Consider the following 21,572-nt stretch of genomic DNA (forward strand, 5'->3'; position numbering starts at 1 on the left):
TTGAGAAGCTAAACAGTTATTTCACTCTCTTGCTCTCAAAGAGTTTTTATGTAGTGATACTTTCTGGATCTGGAGGGCTTGAGGATTTTTACTTTTGTTACATTAGAGACAGGTAAAAGGAGCTTGTTGATTTGTTGAGGACTGATCCCCTCAAAGTTTTGTGTAATACACTTGAGAGACTGTACAATATGAACACCAGGGAGAAAAATACAAAGAAGGAAATATCATTTGCACACAAGGCCAAATCCCATGCTGTTGGCACAGCTACCCCTATTTATTCCCACTGAAAGTGTGACCTGCAGCCTTCATCGTTGTAGATCAGCATTGTGTGTGGCAGCAGGTGTTAACAGGTGACAGACACAGCAGCTTATGTGGTTTGTGCTGCTTCACTTCCAGTATTTGCAACATCTACAAAATGACATTCCTTTAACTTGTGTAGCGTGAAGTAGGGCAGTGGAACATGTGCTGGATTGTATTTTAACTACAGTATTAAAGCCAGCTTTAAATTGCTGCATAAATTCATTATGATCCTCCACAAAGTATTACTGTTTCTGGTTTTTTAACTGTTGTTTAATACCAAATAGCCACAGGAACTGCATATATCTTTCAGTTTGTAAAACCAAGTGAAACAAGGACAGGCTTTTAAAAGCTTGATTACAGTTTATTTTTGTTGCATGTAATTTTCAATGAGACTGGTTTATTCTAACAGCTGTAATAAGCATGGCAGATCTGAGAGCTGTTTTGTGATTGCTGGGTCTCTTTCTTTGTCTCTGATGATGGAGGTGTCTTAATTACTGTTTGTTTTCATAAATTTTAAAGATTAGTCATCCTTTGACGCCAGATGATTCAGTTGTACCATACATTTTCAAATCATCATGTTCAAAGGCTTGATGGAGTTGGTTTCTGATAGGAAATTTTTAAACTGCTTCAACCCATAGTCTTTCAGATAAAGTGTTCTGGTATGTCATGGCCAGCTCTTAATCTGTTTACATGGAGAGCTGACAGTTTCAGAAGATACCTTTTAATGTGGGTACTTTAGTTATTGCATCTGTCTCTGTAACTTTTGTTTGCTGGATGAAATGAAAATCATCTCCAGATCCTGTTGACACAAGGGGTGGTGACTAAAACATGGATCTGAACTCCTTGCTCTGTGAAAGCTCAGGCAGATCTCCCATTGGCTTTAGAAAGACCAGGATTTTGCTCTAGCTTCTCTCACTGGCATTCAGAGGCCCTTGATAGTTGTGACCCCAGAAACACAGAAGAGTGTTTCTGGGAGCTGGCAATAGAATGGGTTTTTCCAGCCACCACTGTCATTTTGTGACACTGTTCCAGTTTTGAAAGGGCAAGGGAATAATTTTTGCAGTGTGAAGATTGATTTGGAGCATTGAATCCCACCAAACACACAAGGAAATCATGGCTGGGAGTGTCACTGTGGATACTTTATTTGGTGGTGACTGAGCTTTTGGATGGACCAGCCTTCATGGCTTTGTCATGTAACTTCTGTAGAGACAACCAGCCTCTCCTGTCCTTCAGCTCCCTCACCTCATTTATATAGCATCCCTGGGATTTGTAGTCTTCTTGTTTGCTGGGACAGCCACACTGCAGTGCCCTATTGTCAGATGAGTAGCTCTGAGAAGCCATGATTTAATTGCAGTGATTGCCATTGCAAGCAAATGCTCACCACCTATTCTGTGGTGTTCAACACAGTTGAGAGCTAAACACTGGACCCCTTACAAACTCTCTAGCACTCTCCTTGCCCACATTAGGCCAATATTCCCTTGCATGGCCCTGACCATCATGCCCACTACACTTAGCACAAGTCAGTGCCCAGCATCCCACGAGCCATTTCAGCACCCCAGAACATCAGTGCTCTGCCCTCTCTGCCATTCCTCCTCTCCTGGCTGCCAGCCTGTGGGTCAGGATGTCCTCATGTTCAGTATCCCCCCACCCCAACATCCTTCTGTTCTGCCTTGGTTTCCTTCAGATGAGAGATCCATATTTAGCCAGAGCTGCTCCAGCATGATCCTTCCTCCAACCTCAACTTGCTGTCCAGACTTTTTTGTTTGAAGGATGCCAGAAGTGGAGCAGTGCAGTTGTGAACATTTGGAACGACTGGGGAGAAATATTCTGTCTGCCAGCTTTCCACAATAAAGCCAAAGGCTGTACTCCGTTCAGGAGTGGTGGTTCCCTTGGTCCTAAAAACTGTGCTTGAGAGCTCTTGTGAACAAGCCCCAGGTTATTGCAGGGAGTGGGTAGGAATGAAACTGCTTTCCAAGGTGATGTTCAGTTCCTGGTCATATAGGGTTGAGCACTTCACATTCAGAGGGCTCTGGAGACACCAATTTGTAAATAATAAAATGTGTTACAAACCAGTCTAATGCTTTCCCTCTCAGCCTTGAACAACACTTACAGAAGATTGTGCTAAAAGTGGCAGTTTACAAGAAAAACCACTGATTTGAATCTGTATAGAAGTTTATTGTGATACATGTGGAAACTGAGTTGCTTAAAACATCAAACCAAAATGAATGGGAAATTGTTTTATCTCTTGGGGGAAAATTGTTTGGAACTACTGAACTTGAATAAACAAATAGTCTGTGCAATAAATAGTTACACGATGCACAATTAAGATAAAAGATGATTAGTATGCTAACATTTTGTATGGGTTTGGCTACATTAAAAATAGAGGTATATAGTTATCTGTCTTCAGTTCTGAACTGTAACCATGTTGATGTGTCTCAGTACATACCTCATCGTATTTTATAGGTGGCAAAAGTGGAGTATGTTAGAAAAAAGCCAAAATTAAAAGAAGTTCTGGTGAGATTAGAAGAGCATATGGAATGCACCTGTACATCATCAAATACTAATTCAGATTATAGAGAAGAAGAAACTGGTATGTTTTCCTTTTATTTTTGCATTAATGCTGATTTCATATGGACCTCGTTTTTATATTAGTAAAGAACGTAAAACAAACGTTGCTTACAGTGAACTGAGTAGAGAAGCTCCCAGCTACTTCTCTGTGTTGAAGATGCCAAATGAGGGCCAGTTTGTGCTGTATAAGGAGTTTGGATTTCAAATTTAATGTGTATCACTTCCCATTAGGTTGGCCTTTAAATAAATACAAATGCCCAGTAGTGTTCAGGTCTTGCTCCACTAAGTTAAAGGTTGTCATGTTGCAGCTCGTGGATGAACTCTGTTGCCTAATTTCTTTGACTTTGTGGATAACACTGAAATTTACTTGACCTTGGGGAAAATATGAATTAAATTAACGTAAAGCACTTGGGAATAAATTCAGGATTCAGGGCTGAGGAGTTAGTTTGGAAACAACATTGCTCATTCCCGTTGTTTCCTTACCTATGTATACTCAAGAATTTGTCAGTTGTTGCATTGAACCTGAATTTGCCTTGTCAAGACAACCTTTGTGTTACAATGGGGAAAGATTCATGGGGAAAAATTACTTTCAATCTGGCTTTCATAAAATCATTCTGAATTAATGTAAATCATTGGCTCTGATCTACTTACTACAGTGAAATCAATGCAGAGCTCATCACACTTATTCAGGAAACCCACTATGGTAAAAAGGGCATTTCCTTTTGTCCTGATACTGGGTGAAGGCAGCTGTAAAAGTTTGTTTTGCACCTCTGCAGGGAATTTAAGGGTGCAGTAGAACCAGCCCAAAATTAAAGAGTCAGTGAAGAGCAGGTAAACAAGAGGAAAGCTGCCCAAAGGTGATAGATTTTGTAGGTGGCTGGGTGAGGAGGGGTTTTCTGTACTGACTCCATCCAGCAGGGAGACATAAACCTGGTCCAAGCAAATGTAAACTTCAGTTGCTATGTACAGAACAGAGGAGTTAGAATTTCTATAAAAGCAAAGTTAGACCTCTGCTGCAATTTTACTGGACATCAGTTTATAATCAGAGCTGAGTGTTTAGCTGAAACTAGGTGGAGTTATTAGATAAAACCACATATAAAGTGGCTATTTTTAATGTGGGTATGGTTTGATACATTTCCTATGTCTCCTGTTTGGAAAAAAAAGTTCCATTAGATCGATTTCAGTTTTCCAAATTGTCTTTAATTGCTATAGACTAAGCAGCTATGATTTTAAGATCAAAATTTTTGGTTTTGATATGTGTAAAAACTGGGGCAGAATTATCATGGAAAAATATGTATTTCTAGGATTTAATTACTGATAGGAGCAAAACTTGCACCCAGCAAGTGGATGGTGAGCTGAAAATAGCTAAACTCCAGAGCTGAAGGCAAATGTTGAGTACTGCATGGTAACAGTAATTATAGATGGATCCTGGGAATGACGTGGGCAATGCCAACTTCGTTTATTATTTCTTTACTTTTGTGTAATTACTTTGTAAACTCAATGTCAAATCAGAGGTTATAAAGTTATTACTTTAATGCAAACGATAATGAGATTTCTTTGAAATGTAAACGGTTTGAGTATTTATGACTTCAGTGTTACACGAAATGCATTACCTTAGGGCTTTTCACCAGCCCTGCCCTTATGTTAACAGGAAGGCCTAGGGAATCAGGTAAAAAACGGAAACGAAAAAAGTTAAAACCAACATAAAACCTACTGGAACTATTTGATATTCAGGTAGGACCTATATGCTGAACACCCTAATAGCACAAGTACTGGAAAACTTAATCAAATATCATCACTTCAACTTAATCACTGTTCAAAATCTTGACACTTGCTACCTCAAGGCTGCAAAGAGATTAGATTTGATTGGCTTTGATAATTCTACCTGCTGGTATTTTCCCTTTAAGCTCCACATCACCATCAGCATCTTCATTCTTGAGCTACTTCCTTTTCTTGCCTTTTTTTTTTCTTTTTTATTGGAGGGTGCTAATACTTCAGCTTCTGAAATCTCAAGTTCCATTGCCTCTGCTTGTGTTTCATTATTATTGATTTCTGAGGTCAAAGCATCACGTGATAATGCATGAATGAATTGCCAGGTTACAAATCATTGTGTTCCCAGTCCTTGGCTGTGAAACATTGAGTGCACATACAGCAGATATTATTATTTGTGTGGCCATCAAACCCATGTTCTGGCATGAACTGGGGTTGATTGCACATGCACCTGACACAGTCTGATGATCTGCTTACTTGACCAGAAAGATGCTAAGAAATGCCTTTTTTTGTGTGTGTTGCAGAGTCCTGTGTTACTTACACCAGAAAATTAAGATCTTTATTTTTGGTCTGTTCAGTCTCAGTAGGATGATGATAGTCAGTCATCAAAATTCATGAGGTTTTCAGAGTAGTGAAAAACTAACACCCTCTAAGTGCAAAAATGACTGAAATCCTTTGGCCAATATATTAGCAATGCATGATGATGGCGACACACATTCCAAATTAAATATGGAATTTCCATTTCTTAATGACTTGAAAGTGTGTAAACTGCAGCACTTGCAATTGATTCTGGTATTTGGAGTGGGAATGATTTGGATTTTGCAGTGTCTGTGCCTAACGCCTGGATGATGGTGAATTTACTTTCAAGCCCCTGTTTTTGCACATGAACTCCCAGTGGCAGTTTTCATTTATACCAATGTATGATTTCTAAAGAATGCTAAACTTGATATCCTGTTTCAGATTAACAGGTATTTATTGGGAGTAGTATGATAGAAGCAAAGATTTTCTAAAATTCAACTTTAAAAGTGAGCATGTAAACTCAATCAAAACAGCATTTAGAACTTCTTGTCCCAGGTTAGTGACTCTTCATGCAGAACAGTTTTTTTTTTTTAAGTCATCTACTTCAAGGACAGGACCTTTGATTCTAATCATAGAGTTATTGTATCTTTTTTCTCTCCTGCAGATGTAAGGTGAAAATAAGCTAGAAAAAAAACTTCTCTCTGGGACATGGATGTACATGGTTTGTTACATTCCTGAACCTACTATGTATGGTGCTTATTGACTGTATACTTTATTTGTTCTCCTGTGTGAAAAAACTGGCTCAAAAGAACACTTAATGAGAACAAAGAGACAATGTACATTTGTTTAATGTGACATCAAAGCAAGTATTGTAGCACTCTGTGAAACAATAGGAAGCTTCCCTGTCCAAAAAAGAAAAAAAACGAAAGAAAGAAAAACAGAAAAGAAAAAAAGACAGTTGAATGAATGGAGGATACCAAAAGAACTAAAAAACATGACAAAAATCTAAGTGAATAGTGGATTTCTGTCAGAGCAGTCAACGGTGCTTTACGTCAAGAAATGTGCCTGCGTTCTTGATGAAGATGGATGGACACTGGTGGACTTCAGGCACAAAAAAAGCAGGAATGTATGAAATGATCAAATGCCACGCAAACACTATAGAACAATACATCCTTGCTTGGTGGTGTTTTAAAAGTCTATACAAAAAAACCTTCTGGGGAGCCTTAAGTGGATTTTTTTTTTTACACCATAAAGTGATTATTAAGTTTTCTTTTTACTCTTTGCCTAGCTTTTTATTATCTCTTGGACTACATTTGCCAATAACACATATAAAAGACTGGTATAACAATAAGCAGAACACAAAACATTATGGTATTTCTCCTAGTGGGATGCCAACTAATGAGATGTATTAAAATAAAAATGGTATACCTATGCATAATTTTCTAGACGTTTCTTGGTTTATGTTCCCCAACCTCCCCCGTAATTTAAAGCATTACATAAAAGAAAAAAAATAAAAAGAGAAAAAAAAGAGAGATGTGCGTAAACAAATCATAGGATATCCATGCAAAATTCCTTTTTTTTTTTTTCTTTAAGACTTATGCCAGTTGCCTACTAGTGATATTGTGTTAGCAATTGTCATTCTTATCAGTATACAGATACTTTTATTTCACATGTTGGAGCTGTGTGAAATGTACAAATTCTTGTATCTGCATTGTATAATGTCATGGTGGCATGGGAACTACCTTGCTGCAAATATTTGAACAAAACCTAAAATTCTTTATTTTTGGTAAAATGTTATGCTTTATGTGTATTCAACAGAAATATGTGTTTTTGTAAAGGTGAAGTTTGTATTTTTATCTAAAAATTAACAGTTTTATATACCTGAGAAAGCCTGCTATGTTTTCTTGAACCAAAAAAAAAAAAAAAAAAGAAGAAAAAAAGAAAAAAAAAAGCATTTTGTGGTCATATTTTTGTAGTAGAATAGCCCAAATAACATCAAAATCTATTTTAACTATAGCAGGGCAGATAAAATACTCTGGCATCAGCTCCTGTATTTTCAAAGTTCCAAAGGATTATATGTTCAGTTCCCCACAGATTGCAGTGGGAGCCACATGGATAAATCCTTCTGTACTGCTTTGGAAATTTAGGGCTGTGCCAGATATGACATGGCTACTCACTTGGCCAAAATCACTGCCCCACCCCAGTAGTTTGGATTATGTACCCTTTGTTTTATTTGGATTATTACATTGGATATGTAAAATGAACTACTGGATTCTTTTATTTGTGAAACATCTACAAAGAGATGAAAGAGTTTTCTTAGTTAGGAACAACAAAAAAGTTTGTCTTGAAGACAGTGTTTCCACTCAAATAAAAATATCTTCAAATGTGAATGAACTGCAGAACCTTCAAACAACAAAAAGACAGCAAGATTTTTAACCTTTCCATTTCTCTAAATATAGTTCAAACATTCCCCTCCTGTTCCTGTAGCTATGTCCAAATTCAACCAAACAAAGCAATGTTAGCTAACAGGCATTATTGGCTTCAGTTGCTAATGCAGAGATAGAGTTAGTCACCGTTCTATTTTGTGATCATTTTCCCAGTGTATTTGTTGAGCACCAAAACTGGAAGTACATTTAACTAAGATTGTCTGTGCTTGTTTTCCACTAAGTGTACTGTTCACAATGTTATGCACATGAATGTATGTGTCTGCGTTTAAAAAGGTGTATAAAATGTAATTTATATATTTATGTTTCAGTGGGATGCCAATAATGTTGCTCCGTTCCTTTTTTTTTTTTTTTGTCAAAAAGATATCTAATGAAAGAAAAAAACCAAACATATATTCATTAAAATCGTGTAGATGAAAAGCATTATGTGACCCACTCAGACACTGTGCAGGTATGAAAGGATGTCAAAGTCACTTAAGTGGAATAGTTTGCAAAACAATTCTTGGAAAGAGTCCTGTGGTTGGACTTGCATGAGAAGGTTGTGTTTGGGTTTGTGGGCCAGCTCTTTGGGAGTGACTCCCCTGGGTATGCTGGAGCTCTGATTTACATCACGAGAGAGTCTGGCCTTGTAGCAAAGTGTAGAAAACAAAGCAAACCGAGAGGTTTTGTTGGTGCCAGCAAATAAACATGTTATGCCAAATTCAGCACACCAGGAGAGAGTGAAGACTGAATGGGGACTTTTCCAATAGGCGTTTGTTTGAGACTTGCAGTCTTGAGTTAATTTTGTTACGAGGAATGAAACGCACATGAGTCTTTGTTGTCAAGCACAGTGTTCATATAGCATGCGGCAGAAAACACAAAAATCTCAGGGCTATGTTCTCAGCTACTATAAATTGGCAAATGTTTCTGACTTCAGATGGCCCCAAGCTAATTTACATCAGATGAGGATGCAGTCCATGGCTGTTAACTTGTGAGGAGTAGTGTCACGACATGAGCATCACTTCCTGTAGTCCAGCTGAGCTCTCACCCACCAGCCTTGGGACCGTGGCGGGTTGTGGGATTAGTTCTCCTTCAAAGTGGCAGATACAACCAGAAGGAACAGCGACACTAAAGGTTGTGACACGGGAGTCGTTAATTCAAAGTTAAGTTGGACATTTCAAGGGCCATATCCTCAGCTGGTGTAAATCACCATCGCTCTGTTGCCTGCAATGGAGCTGTACCAGCTTACACCACTTGAGGGGCTGGTCCCTCATTCTTGCTCATCCCTCCCACTCCTCGGTCCCACAGGGATCTCAGATTGTCGTGTATGGTTAATGTAATCCTGTGTTCTCTAATACTTAAGCACAATAAGTGAATATGAGAATGAGTGTCAGACTTAACTTTGAATGTCCAAGCTCTGAAATGGTTTGTTTCACCATTGTGGCTGTAAATTAAACAGTTCTCTGTGCATTCGTGAATGCCGTGTCATATCTTCTTCTGCTGTCTGCTGGAGGTGTACTCCCTCTGGACTTCTAGTGTGCTGCATTTGGAGTGTTGCAGGGAAAGGTGTGAGCAATTGGAGCCACAGGATATCTGATGGACAGCTCTATTACTTGTGGGGTGGGGGGTGTGTAGGGGCTTAATGGAGCTGAGGGTGGTGGTTGTCAAAAGTTGCAGTGCATTAACACCTTGTTGGTTTTGTCCTTCCACATTGTTGGCAGCAATTTGGGGATGAAATGTTTTTCTGTTTTACATTCTGCACTCATTTCCTCTATCCAGGGATCCAGAACTTCTTGGTCTGATTATGCCTTTGTCTCAGGTCTTGTCTGATCAGAAAGGACATACAGAGAGGACTGCCCAAACCCAATCTCAGCATTACAATATGGTGCATGGTCACTGATTCTTTAGTCAATTCATTGCATTTAATTCAGTGCTTAGCCTTTCTAGATCTGACCTTGAGATACTTTTGTTGAGTGAAACCAAGGATTGTGTGCCAGTTTGCTTTCCTTTTCTCTCATCCTCTGTCCTGCCTGGGTCTGCTTTGTTAAGCAGTGCACAGTGACTGCAGGCAGTTGCTCCTCTCCCAGGTTCCCTGGTAGCTCCAGCACTTTGGGTTTAGGCTTTTTACTCGAAACAGCATCCTCCTTCCAATGGGCTTCAACATTCCACTTGCCTGTCCTCCTTAGGTCCATGTTGCCTTTCTGTGGGCTGTTTTCCAGCTCTTCTCTGCCTGACTTTCCCATCCCTCTTGCTTCTGTCTCTCAGAAAATATTTTCCCTTCCTAAGATGTGTCTCGTATCTATTTTCTCTCCTCCTGCCTGGTAGAACAGCCTTTGATCTGGTGGTCTCCAAATTAGTTGGTTTATCTAGGCATGTGCCCTGAGATCCTCTCTCCCTGACCCACAGGCCCATAACTGGCCCCCAATATGAAAGGCAAATGCTTTAGAGAAAAAGATTCATCTTTGCATTTGGAAAAATACTACTGAAGACTCTTTGCTGAAGCGCTGTCCAATTCCAGCAGCAGTGTGATGCTGGAATAGTGGCATTGAAGGTGTTCCAGACATCTGACAGTTTAATTAGGATCAGTGGCCCCATTTATGTTTTAATTTGAATGTTTCAGATTTTATTTTGAAGTTTCAAAACTACATCAGATTTGCATGCTCATATTTTGCTGTAAATCGAAGAAAATCGTGTTTGTAGGCCCCTCCTATGGCTTTGAAAATGTTCTGGGTAGTTATCTGACCCTCACTTGGGCTGGTAATCATGGTTGCTGTAAAACAGACACCACGTAGAGGTTCTGAATGAAGTAATTTCCTTGGTGTTTCTAATACACAGTTTGTACTGCTAGCAGATCTCAGAGTCAGGTCAACTCATACAAATCCCATTTAAATTTCCTTTAATTTCAGGTACAAAGCCTATCAGTGTTGCATTCCTCAAAAATCAGCCTATGTTTTGTGTCTATTACTCAATTTAATTACTGTCTGTGTTCCCACATTTTATTAGCAAGGCATTATTCCGTGTCTGAGCTTTTCTGTGCTGCTCTTTGCTGTAGCATCTCTGTGGCACAGCCTTGAGCTGGTTTGTATTCCTATGTCCTCTGAAATAAAGAACTATTGTTATCCCATTTTAGGCGAGACCGAGGCATGGAGAAAAGCCTGTGCAAGGTCATACAGCAAGGCTGTGGCAGAACCAGGGAGAGGACTCAGATCTGAGTGCTCATCCAGTGCCCTAAATCACACGACCATCTTTCCTTTCCAAGAATGAATCCTTGCACCCTTAGAGCTAAATACTGAAAAGATTGAGGGTAAGTCATTTTGCCTAATTACTGTGCATTGGATACATGATCAAAAGCCACTGCCATATTGTCAGAGAATGTAGTGATTGATGAAAATCCATCTTTCTGCCCATGCAATTATGCAGCCTTTTATCCTATCATGAGCCAGTCATTTCCTGCTTCTTTTAGGAGTCAGCCTTTCATGACTTACAGTCAAAATTATGCACGTAGAACAAGACTTAGATTTTATGGGAATTTACAAAAATTCAGTGGACAATTTTCATTCTCCTTCAGTTCAGTGTCATTCCTTCCTTTTATGGTGTGGGTAACTTTTCCATGGGGAACTGTTTTTATCATGGGCTCAATCTGAATTTTTTTTCCCAGGCCCTAACATGGAAAAACACTTTAAGAGATGCCTGTGTTTGCTCATCTTCAAACTGGTGCCTGAGCATGCTCCTAGGTTTGGACAAACATCCCATTGACCTCAGGCAAATGGAGCAGAGTTGATGCTTTATTTTTTAATTAGTGTGTGCCTTCCTGACACAGGATCCCAGTTGTGGGCTGGGGATCTTTGTGCTCTCAGAGTGTTGAAGTATTTTGTAATTAACCCCAAGGATGAAGTAACAAGACTTGTGTATACAACTAGGAAAACAGCTGTGAGTGTGCCACTCCTGCTCCCATGAAGGTTGCCATTTTGAATTACAAATTTGTTATTTTTGGGGAAAATATTTTCTTGGCATGCGTGGATTCAGGACTGTAGTAGCTAATGCCAGTGAGCCCACTTCAGATGATCTATCTGGGTACCTCAGGATACAGTTTGAAAATTCACAGTTGTACTGATAACAGACACATTTGAGATGAGAGAAATTACTGAGAGCAAATTTCATATGAAATTTGGCAACTTTTGGCGTAAAAACAAACAAACAAAAAAAAGAATTAGAAAGGTAGAATAAACAAGACCAAAGGCTCGATCACTCTTTTTTCAGTTGTGACATGACACCTGTACCTTTAGTCATTCTAATTACTTGCTGCATCAGGCTAAAGTATGTGCTGAAGTAGCTCAGAATCACTACAACATGTGAAAAGTTAGGACTGGTTCTTGTTGAACTGCTGCCTATTACCATGGCATATGACTGTGAGGTGGGGCCCACAATCACAGTTGTAAATCAAAGAACAAGTCATAGGTTAGGTTCTGTTTTCCTTAGATATTGTCTCTAAGTTTGTTTTCTGTATGCTGGTCTCGAGTGGCGTTTGGTGAGCTTTCCAACTAGGGGGAAAGTCATGAGTACCTCTTTCCCAGCCTGAAGGCAAGAAAGTGCTAACTCTTAGTCTAGCTCATAATCAATGGATGAAATTCTGGGAGCATCCTGGTGGTAGAGTTTCTGTCACTTGAAGATTTCATGTCACATTTTTCCAGGGTTACTTCTTCCCATAGAGAGGAATCAAATAATTTATATGTTTGACTTACTAGCAGGCCACCAAATCTGACTTGGTTTGAGTTTTGAGCAACTCAAGAATTTCTCTTTGGGCCGATACTTGTGCATGCCAGATGTCTCCCAAATTCTTAGATAAAATACACAAAAAAAGGGACACTTGAGTGCGTCAACAGAAAAGAAGTTCACATGTGAAGGCTGGAGTAGTCCCTGAAACCAGTAAATAAGGAGCCAAGTTTGTGACAAATGTTACACGCTCATCTTCAGATCAGACCTGGTGTTTTGGCCTCTATGTACTGTCTTTGGTCTTGCATAACGAAGGCAACTGGGCTTACTGTCCAGCTTTGAATTCAGAGTAGCTGTTAAATCAGGTGTGCAAAAAGCAGAAGCACACAGAGATGCAGTTGAGCCTACAGGGCTTCAAATCCCCAGGGATTTTGAAAACATCTTCATTCTTGAAAGTAATCACAAATGAGTAGGAGAAAAACATTTTAAACACTTCTGAAAATCCCACCCTGGTTTAATTGGCAGGTTAAAAAAAGGATCCAGAAGAGATACTACTTATAAGGATAATTCAGTTATAAAGTATATGCTCGTGGAGAAGGCCCATGCTTAAATCTTTCAGCAGTTAATTATCATCTTTACAGACCATAATACTAGAATACTTCACTTATCAATGCATCAGGGCTTGGATGAACTTTGAGACGCATGAAAACAAGACACTCCTTAGGCCTGTGGTAGCTCTGTGTTCTGGTAACTGATCAACCAATTACATAATTGGTCAGGTCTCTGCCTTGCATGAGCAGATACAACTCCATTGACTTCTCTGGAGGTGACAGTTACCTGAGAACTGACCCGAAACTCTTGCCACGAAGCAGATAATGGTTTCATATTTTGCTGTTTAGTGTTGTTGTAAAAATAGACTCATTTCCTGGAGCAGTTAGAACAAGAAAATAGGGAAAAGCAATTTCCCACAGAGACTCATCCACGCTGGAATTCACCGAGGACCCCGGATGTGAACATGTGCTGATAGAAAACATAAAACAGCAACTTTGTTTAGGGAAGCCTCTGACCTGTCAAAAATGCAGAGCATTTTTAACCAGACTTTTCCTTGGCAATTAGTGGGTAGAATTACTCATAGAAATTGTTTTGTTTGCTCACAAAGGGAGAAGTAAGACATAAATTCAAGATAGCCCCTCTGACCACAAGACTCTGTTCACAGAGGGCCTATGAGTGAAGTGCTGTGTGGCCTCAGCTCCCTTTGGGGATGAACTCAAACTTTTAGACCTCAGTGAAGTATGAAGGACTCCTCCAGACTTGCTAGATATCCCTAGATGGAATTTTTTCAGCAGTCTGAGGGATTTGGACATCCACTTTTAATTCATTTTTACGTAACTTTCAAGAAACCTTTGTTGGCTTCAGAACATCTCTGTCTTTGTTCTAAAGAGAGACTAATTTTGACCCAACGATGTTACTGTGACTTCTGCCTTCCATCTCTAGCAGCACTCAAACCTTGGGTTTCAGACATTGCAGATGGGGAGCCCCCTTCACTCCAGCCATGCTTCACCTTTCCTTAGCACTTTGGCTTTACATGCATTTTCTGTATAAAGGTGCTGCTGGTTTAACCTGAAGACCAGGGAAGTTTCAAACGGCCAGATTTCACCTCTGGGCCCTGCTCAGCTGATGTTGGAGTCTGTGTGGGCCAGAGGAGGAGGGAGAGAGGGAGGAGAGATGCTCCAGCACTTCCAGTGTGGGTGAGGGCTGAGGGCTCTGCTTACACACTTGGAAGTGAGGACATTTTTTGGCCGAAACTTGCCCACTGTAAAGCACTCTGCTCAGAGGTCTCCTTGGAGCCAGGAAGCTCCTCAGAAACCTGCCCAAGATCTGAATTCCCCTTGACTGCAAGGGGTTTCCACAGCAAAAGTGACAGAAGCAATTTATCCCACACAGAGTGGTTTCTTCAACAGGCCGCATAGGAGTTGGGCAGGTTAATGCTCTGCCTGTGTACTTCAGTGATTGCCCCAAATACTGCTTTTTAATCAAAGTTTAACTGCTCTGGGATATGTTTCTTGTGGAGGTGCTTCAGAAGAGCTTGCCTAACAGCTTGTACCCATTTGTTGTGAAGAGCCTCTGGCCTATTCAGAGTGGTTGGGCTATGCCTGCGTTGCTAACGGGTTTTGGGGCCTTGCAGCTGGGGTTAGTGAGTGCAAATGTTTCCCATTAACTCCCTGCATACTCTAAATTGTGATTCAGCAAGGGAGACAGTGCAAAACTGAACTTGAGACGTGAGAGATGTTTCTTTGAAGTTACCTGTGCTTAAAGTTAGGCATGATCTGAGTTAACTTGCTGAGCTGAGGTCTTGAGGAGCACACTGTGCTAACACAGGGCAGTTTAGTCTTTTCCTCTTAAGCATTGTCCAGAGAGATGGGAGTTTCAGAAGGGTCTAGAACCTTTCATTAAACCATTCCATAGGAATGAAGGAGAGCTTTAACTATTCAGTGGTTTTCTACCAGTAAGTTCAGCTACACTGGAGAGCCCAGAGCTAAGCTTGCCCTCTCTGGGCCGTCCCCTTCCTTAGTTTCTTCAGAATGTTTCTTTTCAATAGCAAGTGGGGAAAAAAAAAATCTTAAAATGGGACCTTAAAAAGGTGGGGAATTAAAGCAGATCATATCATCTTGATTCCTTTATCTCACTTAATTAAGGAGAAGTTTGCCAATAGTGATCTGGTATTTCCTAAAACAAGCATATATGAAGAACACTTTGAGGAACTTCAAAAGAATTTTCAGGCTAGATCAGGAAAAGATAAAAACAGAAGTGGAAACTTCTAATACACTTTATATTTCAGTACTTACAGGAAGTACATTGTTGCATAGGATACTAATGAATTCTGCAGGAGGAGGTTTCCAAAAGGAAAATGAAATGGCACTTTCTCTATCTTAGAGAAAAGGTCTGAGGGCTTTTGCAGTTATGACAGATATGCAGTGGATATGTATGGTCATATCACCTGGAGAGAGTCTATCTCTGGCAAAAGGCTTTTTGGAGTTTCAAGTGTGTACACTATTGAATTTCTGTAGCAACTTCCTGGTCTAGCTGTGAAAAGTGATAAAGGGAATGGTAAAAGTCTATCTTGCTTTCAGTAGCCCTGTTCTACACCCCAGAGGGCAGAAATGCTGCCCTGTGTGTAGCTGGGTGCAGGAAGCTTGGCAGGAACACACTGGAGTGGCTAAGGATGAACCCATAAAGTTGGTGCTGATGTTCCCAACCAGGTAGTGAGGCCAGAAGAGTGAAAATAGCAACATGGATACTCCAATACACCAGTGACACTTGTCTGGAAAAATTATTATTTGACAGAGTCTTAATTAACTCAAGTGAAGAAGTAATTCTAAAATCCCAATTTTGGAATCCCACAGAGTTAATGCTCTCAGAAACGATGTGATACAGGATTGCTTCACATTTGTAAAGCACACAGAAATCACAGGTAACAGTTTTGTACTGTTTGAAGAGTTCTCTGGTGTCAGCAGAGAACTCTGTGTGCCTTGAGAGTGGAGAGTGCCCTAGGCTCAGCTCAAGTGTTCAAGTCTAGGTATGAACATATTTTAGGCAGCAAGGCATTTCCATCAAGACTGAAGCACATGGGCATTTTTTTCTTGTGTACAGGCAAGATATTTAAGTATAGGGTTAGCTGCTCTTTGTATCTTCAGGTCCCCAGATCCTTCTAAGCCTGTGGTCACTGGAAGGCTCTCTGACTGAAAATCCAGAGGCCTTTGTCCTTGTGAAAGTTTCTACCCTTGCCTGGAAGTGAGATTTGGACTCCTAAGTTACAAAGATGCTTTTGCAATTTGTCTTTCTGCTTCTTTATAAATCAACCTGCTGGGTCTGAACTGAATGTTTAATAAACAGCTAAAAGACTCTCTGATGGCTTCTTTCTGAGTGTTTCCCTTAGGGAGCCCTTGGGATCACATGGCATCTGCCCTGACCTTAAGGACTTGCTTTCTGGAGGCTTTTTTACAAAGCTAACAAACCTCACATTTTAACTAGCTGTTAAATAAGCCAGTCAGTGGTAACTATTCAGGACAGGGATTAGGAGAGTATTCTTGCTGGCATACAAGATGGCTCTGTCCATGTGCTGGCCAGGGATGAAGGGCTGGAAAACTGTGTGGTGGAAGAGACTATTAATGTGATTTTCCACAACTTTCCTTGCAGCTGCATTTTTGAGAGGAGAGAGAGAGAGATGGCTAGGCTTGCAGTAACATGTTGTGCCGTCATAAATGCTACAGCCACCATCTGTTTCCAGCCCACGACTTGAAAGAAAACTGAGCAGTAATCTCATAATTCACATGAGTGTTTTACACTTGTGAACCCTTCCCAACCTTTGTCTAATAATGAGGGGAGTGCATGGTGCTAAGTTTTGTATTTTTCCTGTACGTATTAGTGTTTATTTGTATGTCTTCTCCTGTTTTGTTGTTTTGTTGGGTTTAAGAAAAAAAAAAATTACTGGGAGGAAAATCAGACCAGTTCCATGGTCAAAAGAAACATAATAAAGGCAAAATCCCAATTCCATTGATCTTGCTGGCAAAATTCTCCAGGAGGAGGTGCATTTAACATTCCTCAGTGTGTCTGTCTTAGTTACTTGTTGATGAAAAGAGAGACATTAGAAAGTGAAGAGACAGGTTGCTGAACTGCCCTTTCCCTGCAGAAGCAGAGCTGCTACAAGAGCTGGACATGTGCATTTTAAACCGAACCATCAGGCAGGATGGTGATGGTAGGTTGGATTTTAATGAAAACAGATTCTTCTGCTAATCTTTGCTTGGGGCTGGCCCTCGGCAGGATTAAGGATCCCACCTGCTGTGCCAAAGACACGCTCAGGTTTGGGGCTGCTGGTGGGTGGGAAGAACACAAACATCTGAGAGTGGCTCTGCTGAGCAATCCCAGTCTGTCCTGGTGCAGTGCCCTCAGGGAAGCCAGAGTTGAGATCATTTAGTTGATGGAAATACTGCTCCCCTCCAGCCTGCAAAGCACGGCTGAGCATCATTAAGGATTTCTTTCTGGCTGCTCTTCAAAACCAAGGGCTGCTCTGTCTCTGGGCCTCTTCTCACCTTTGGACCCAATTTGCACACCTCCTCCTACCACAGCTGAATGAACTCCTGCTCTCCTCTGGCCTTAGGAACAATGGCTTTCATCATCTCTACCAGACTGCAGAGCAGTTTGAGGATGAAAGGGCTTCTCATTTCATATATCCCACTGCTGCTAGAGCTATAAATCATCGATGGACTGAATTTATAGCCAACTGCTACTGCAAGCAAGTGAAATTTATTTTGTGTTGTCGTATGTATGGTCAAACTGTCCAAGAAGTTGCCAAACAAAGAACTGAGCTGCTGCTGAGCAACCCATTCAATCTATTCTCATTTTATTTAAAAATAATAAATAACTGTCAATCAAAGGAACTTATTTTGACATGTGCTACCTGCTGGGTGATCTGCAGTATCTCCAGGATGTGTCCGTAAGTGGAAGATAGCTGCTAGCTGTTGCCAGGTCCAGCAGATATGACATGAAGTTCCACCAAGAAAATGTTTGTGCGCTCACTAGGGTTGGGGACAGGTTAAGGGCGACCTCCTTTTTTAGCACTAAAAATTAAAAATTAAAAATGTTGCTCTTCTGACAATGTTTGGTCAGGTAGCCCAGGGGTCGCAGTGACTTCTGCTTGAATCAGTGACAAATCTCCATTGACCTGTACAGAGCAGTGGCCCTTCTTCTGTCTCACAGTTTGCTGACAGGTGGATTGTTGGTGGGTCTCTGGGGTCTGTGCCTGTGCCTATTTGGGTGCCTTGTGATGGCGATGAGCTAAAAATGAGAGAGTAGAAATTCTTCAAGCTGCTGGGGTCTGAATCACATATTTCTGTACGACTTACTTACAGAGCCAACAAGCCTGGGAGGTTATTTTTGTGTTTTACCCAGGCTCATTAATTAGCTGGGGGTGTTGGGAGCTGTCATATTGAGCAGCCTTTCCCTGCTCGCTCTTGTTGTCCTGCTGGATTCAATCCCTGCAGCCTCCCACCCCACTGTCTGTAGTTTATGGCCACATCTGGAGTGTCTCCCTGCACACGTGCTGGTAGGAGCCTCCTCCCTGCTGGCACACACGTCATGGCTTTTGGGGTCTGTGGAGTTACAGTCATCCTTCCCAACACTTGTTTTTCCATGAGAGGGAAAGAGAGAAGGAGTACGGGAAGGGCAGTGGCAGGGAAGGCCTCTGACATCAAATTCCCAGGAACAGGATTTGCACATTTTATGACTGTTCAGATGGAAATGCAATGGAGCTGAATTATTCCTCCTTAATCCTGCTTTCTCACTTTCCTCCCAGCAGCCTCTTCCCCTGCAGTGTAGGTAATACAGAAGCTTATAAACAAATCCCACCGCGTGAAAAATAGCAAAGGGGGGGAAAAAAAAGGGACCTGGGTTAGGGCTGTGATGGATAGACAGGTGGAAGGCAGGCACCAGAAGGGAGGATGAATGGTAAAAGCCTTTGATGGAAACACTAAAGAGCTATTGAAAATCCAAGGGGTGGGGGGAGGGAGGAGAAAGAATAGCAGGAGGAGGGAAAGCAAGGGAGTCGTGCCCCCGTCCCCCCGCCCTCTTTCTCAGGATGTTGAAAGTATTTGTCCTTCGTTACAAAATGATTGAACTGCCGCCAGGCCAGGCCACCCTTCCAGCCATTGCACTGGGAAACTGGCACTTCTGAAAGCCTCGTCGCCTCTCAAATTTTATAGCTTTCCCTTTTTGTGGGAGTTTTTGTGTTGTGCTATTTGCAGGATTGTTTTCAGATTTGCTGCCTATCAAAGAAACTATGTTTTGTTTTTGTTGCTCTGACAAACACAGAATCCAGGTAATGAAAAGAAAAATTAAAAAATAAAGGCACATTTTTATCAGAAAACACAGCTGTCTGCCTTTTATTGAGTCAGAATTTCATGCATTTGGTATTCACAGCGTGAATTTGGTTTACTTCTAGTGCTTTTTGAAGGAGAAAATTTCATACTACAAATAGAGTTTCTGCTTTACTAATGTCTCTGTGTGCACAAAAGTGTGCCTGTTCTTCAGAGTCAGAGTAGTGAGGATGACCCTGTTGTATCATAATTAAAATGGATTTTGTATCACGTACATGTAGACAACAGTGGGAAAAAATAATCTTTCCCCTTTTCAGAATGGTTCCTGAAGCTCTGCAATGTCTTTGACCTGCAGGATCTACAGATGGAAAGAGCTGTTGAAGATCTGAGTACGAGACTGTTCCTGCTGCCAGAGGCTGTGTTTGTACCATGTATTTATATGTGTATGTATTTATATAAGCCTGATGCTCGGAAAGGACTGGAGCCATGTGTGTCCTTAATTAGATTTGGAGGTCTGTAGATGCAGCATCCACCCAGATTCTTGTTAATCAGGGGAGGACCCAAGGCTGTGGGGTCTTCCCAGTGCCACTCACATCTCAGACAGGTCAAAGTGATGCCCTGGCCAGGGGGGGACCAGGGCTGGTGCCTGCTCTGTGCGTGGGGTGAGTGCTTGTCCTCCTGTCCCATCGTCTGTGTCACCCTCACTGCAGCCCCAAGGGCACTTCTCAAGTACACAGGGCAGACAGGCAGCTGTCTGTTGCCTCCAGGATTAGATCCTGGGATTAGGTCTCTGATGGGCCATGCCATATAATTAAAATAGTCCTGGAGGAGCAGAAAGGCAATGTGCCACCCATACACAGCTGAATACCAGGGGACTCTGCTTGGTCACAGACCCTCTGCAGCTGAAAGCAAATCTCTCCACTAATATAATTTACAACAGCAATTTCCACCTAAACATCTCCAGTGCCTGGTTATATTAATGAGTTTGCAGTGCCCTGAGAGGTACCACTGCCTTTGCCCCCAATTCCAAAAGAGCAGAAAGGGTAAGTGGTTGGCTCAAGGTTAGGTGGGAGTCACTGGAGATGGTGTTCCACACTCCTGCCTTCAAAGGAATTTGCTGTGGTGACCAAAGCAAACAGCCCCTGCTGTTACCACGCCGGACTGTGGCGTGTCACTCGCACTTTGTATCTGAGATGCTGTGTCTGGGTAGGTATCACTGTCCTTGTGAAACCAACTTTTAGTTCTGGAGCGTGGGTGAACACTTGTCATCATGCCAGGATGACACAAAGTCTAGAAATTATGATGGCAATTCAGGTCATGGGATAAAGGGGGAAAAATGCTGTCTCAGAAGTGTCCCCGTCTGGTGTCACTGCTGGTGATTATTTAAGATGCAGGACATGACTGTGGCAAAGATCAGGTTGTAGCTGATATGAATCATGCCTTGAAATAACACTTTCCTTCTTACATTGTGAAAATTACAGCAGTATGGGAAGTGAGGGAAAATGGGATTTCCCTGGAGGTTAAAGATTTTCCTTTAATCAGCTTTCATAATGTTAATTAAACTTTTGGAACAATGGCTGAGTCCTGGGATCCGCCCGCTCTTGCATAACTATCTCACAATGCTGATTTCACTTTCATGTTTATTTGCCAGCATGATTCCAAGTGAGAGCTGAGCAAGATCTCCACACCAAGGAGCTCCTTGGGGGTTTGGGGGAACTCACCTCCCTCTCTTACCTCTCCTGGGGAGAGAAGGCTCCAGCTCTCCCCTCCCAAGGAGGAGCAGCCTAGAGGGATCAAAGCACTTTGTCTGTCATCATCATCCCATCTGCAAATGGGGCTAATAAAAACTTACTGGTATTTTGAGGCTGGTGCATATAAATATATACCCACCCATATGGAGAAAAGGGTGTGTTTATAGAGATCAGTACATGGATACATCTATTCCGGGTAGGTAAGATGGATTACAGTGCCACTTGTTCCCTGAATTTTTCACTCTTTCTGTAGCATAGTTGCTATGTGCCCATGGGAGCCATGGTCCCTGGTCCTTTCAGTAATGGGCTTAATATAACCTGGTCTCACATCACACACACACAGAGCTCTGGGCAATAGAAAATTTGGGGAATGGTTCACAAGAAGGGCATGACACTGATCACCCCAGCCCCATGGGAATGGGAGCTGTGCTGGGCACATTTCCTGGGCCTCTTGGTGCCAGACTGGGACATCTCTCATGGTGGTCTGAGATGTGTTGGTGAGCCCCAAAGCTGGACTAGTGATGTCTCAGGGTAGCCACCAGCCACACAGGTGCAGGGGGTGCACACACATCCAGAGCCACAGCCTGGCCTCTTTGTTCTTCACATTAGAAAGGACTTGCTTCAAAAATAAGGTATGAAAATGTACAAATGTTGGA

General features: G+C 41.5%; 1 protein-coding gene across 7 annotated transcripts in view; it reads left to right on the forward strand.

Annotated features, from left to right (window-relative positions):
- The window catches only part of PDGFA (platelet derived growth factor subunit A), a 36,621-nt gene extending 15,880 nt beyond the window's left edge, over window positions 1-20,741 (forward strand). The window contains exons 5-8 of one of the 7 annotated variants that reach the window (XR_005954708.1): window positions 2,764-2,890; window positions 4,520-4,602; window positions 5,599-5,712; window positions 5,822-9,050. Coding sequence is in view for 5 of the 7 variants with exons in the window: in XM_041462341.1 (XP_041318275.1) it covers window positions 2,764-2,890; window positions 10,711-10,844 (261 nt within the window). In the remaining 2 variants the exon portion in view is untranslated. Of the gene's footprint in view, window positions 1-2,763; window positions 2,891-4,519; window positions 4,603-5,598; window positions 5,713-5,821; window positions 9,051-10,710; window positions 10,885-16,490; window positions 19,216-19,482 lie in introns of those variants that run through there. The other 6 variants (XR_005954709.1, XM_041462341.1, XM_041462343.1 and 3 more) reach the window with 6 other exon arrangements.
- The last annotated feature ends 831 nt before the right edge of the window (window positions 20,742-21,572 follow it).

The sequence above is a fragment of the Pyrgilauda ruficollis genome, unplaced genomic scaffold, assembly GCF_017590135.1.
Source record: "Pyrgilauda ruficollis isolate IOZ18807 unplaced genomic scaffold, ASM1759013v1 scaffold16, whole genome shotgun sequence".
In the NCBI taxonomy this organism is placed as follows: Eukaryota; Metazoa; Chordata; class Aves; order Passeriformes; family Passeridae; genus Pyrgilauda; species Pyrgilauda ruficollis.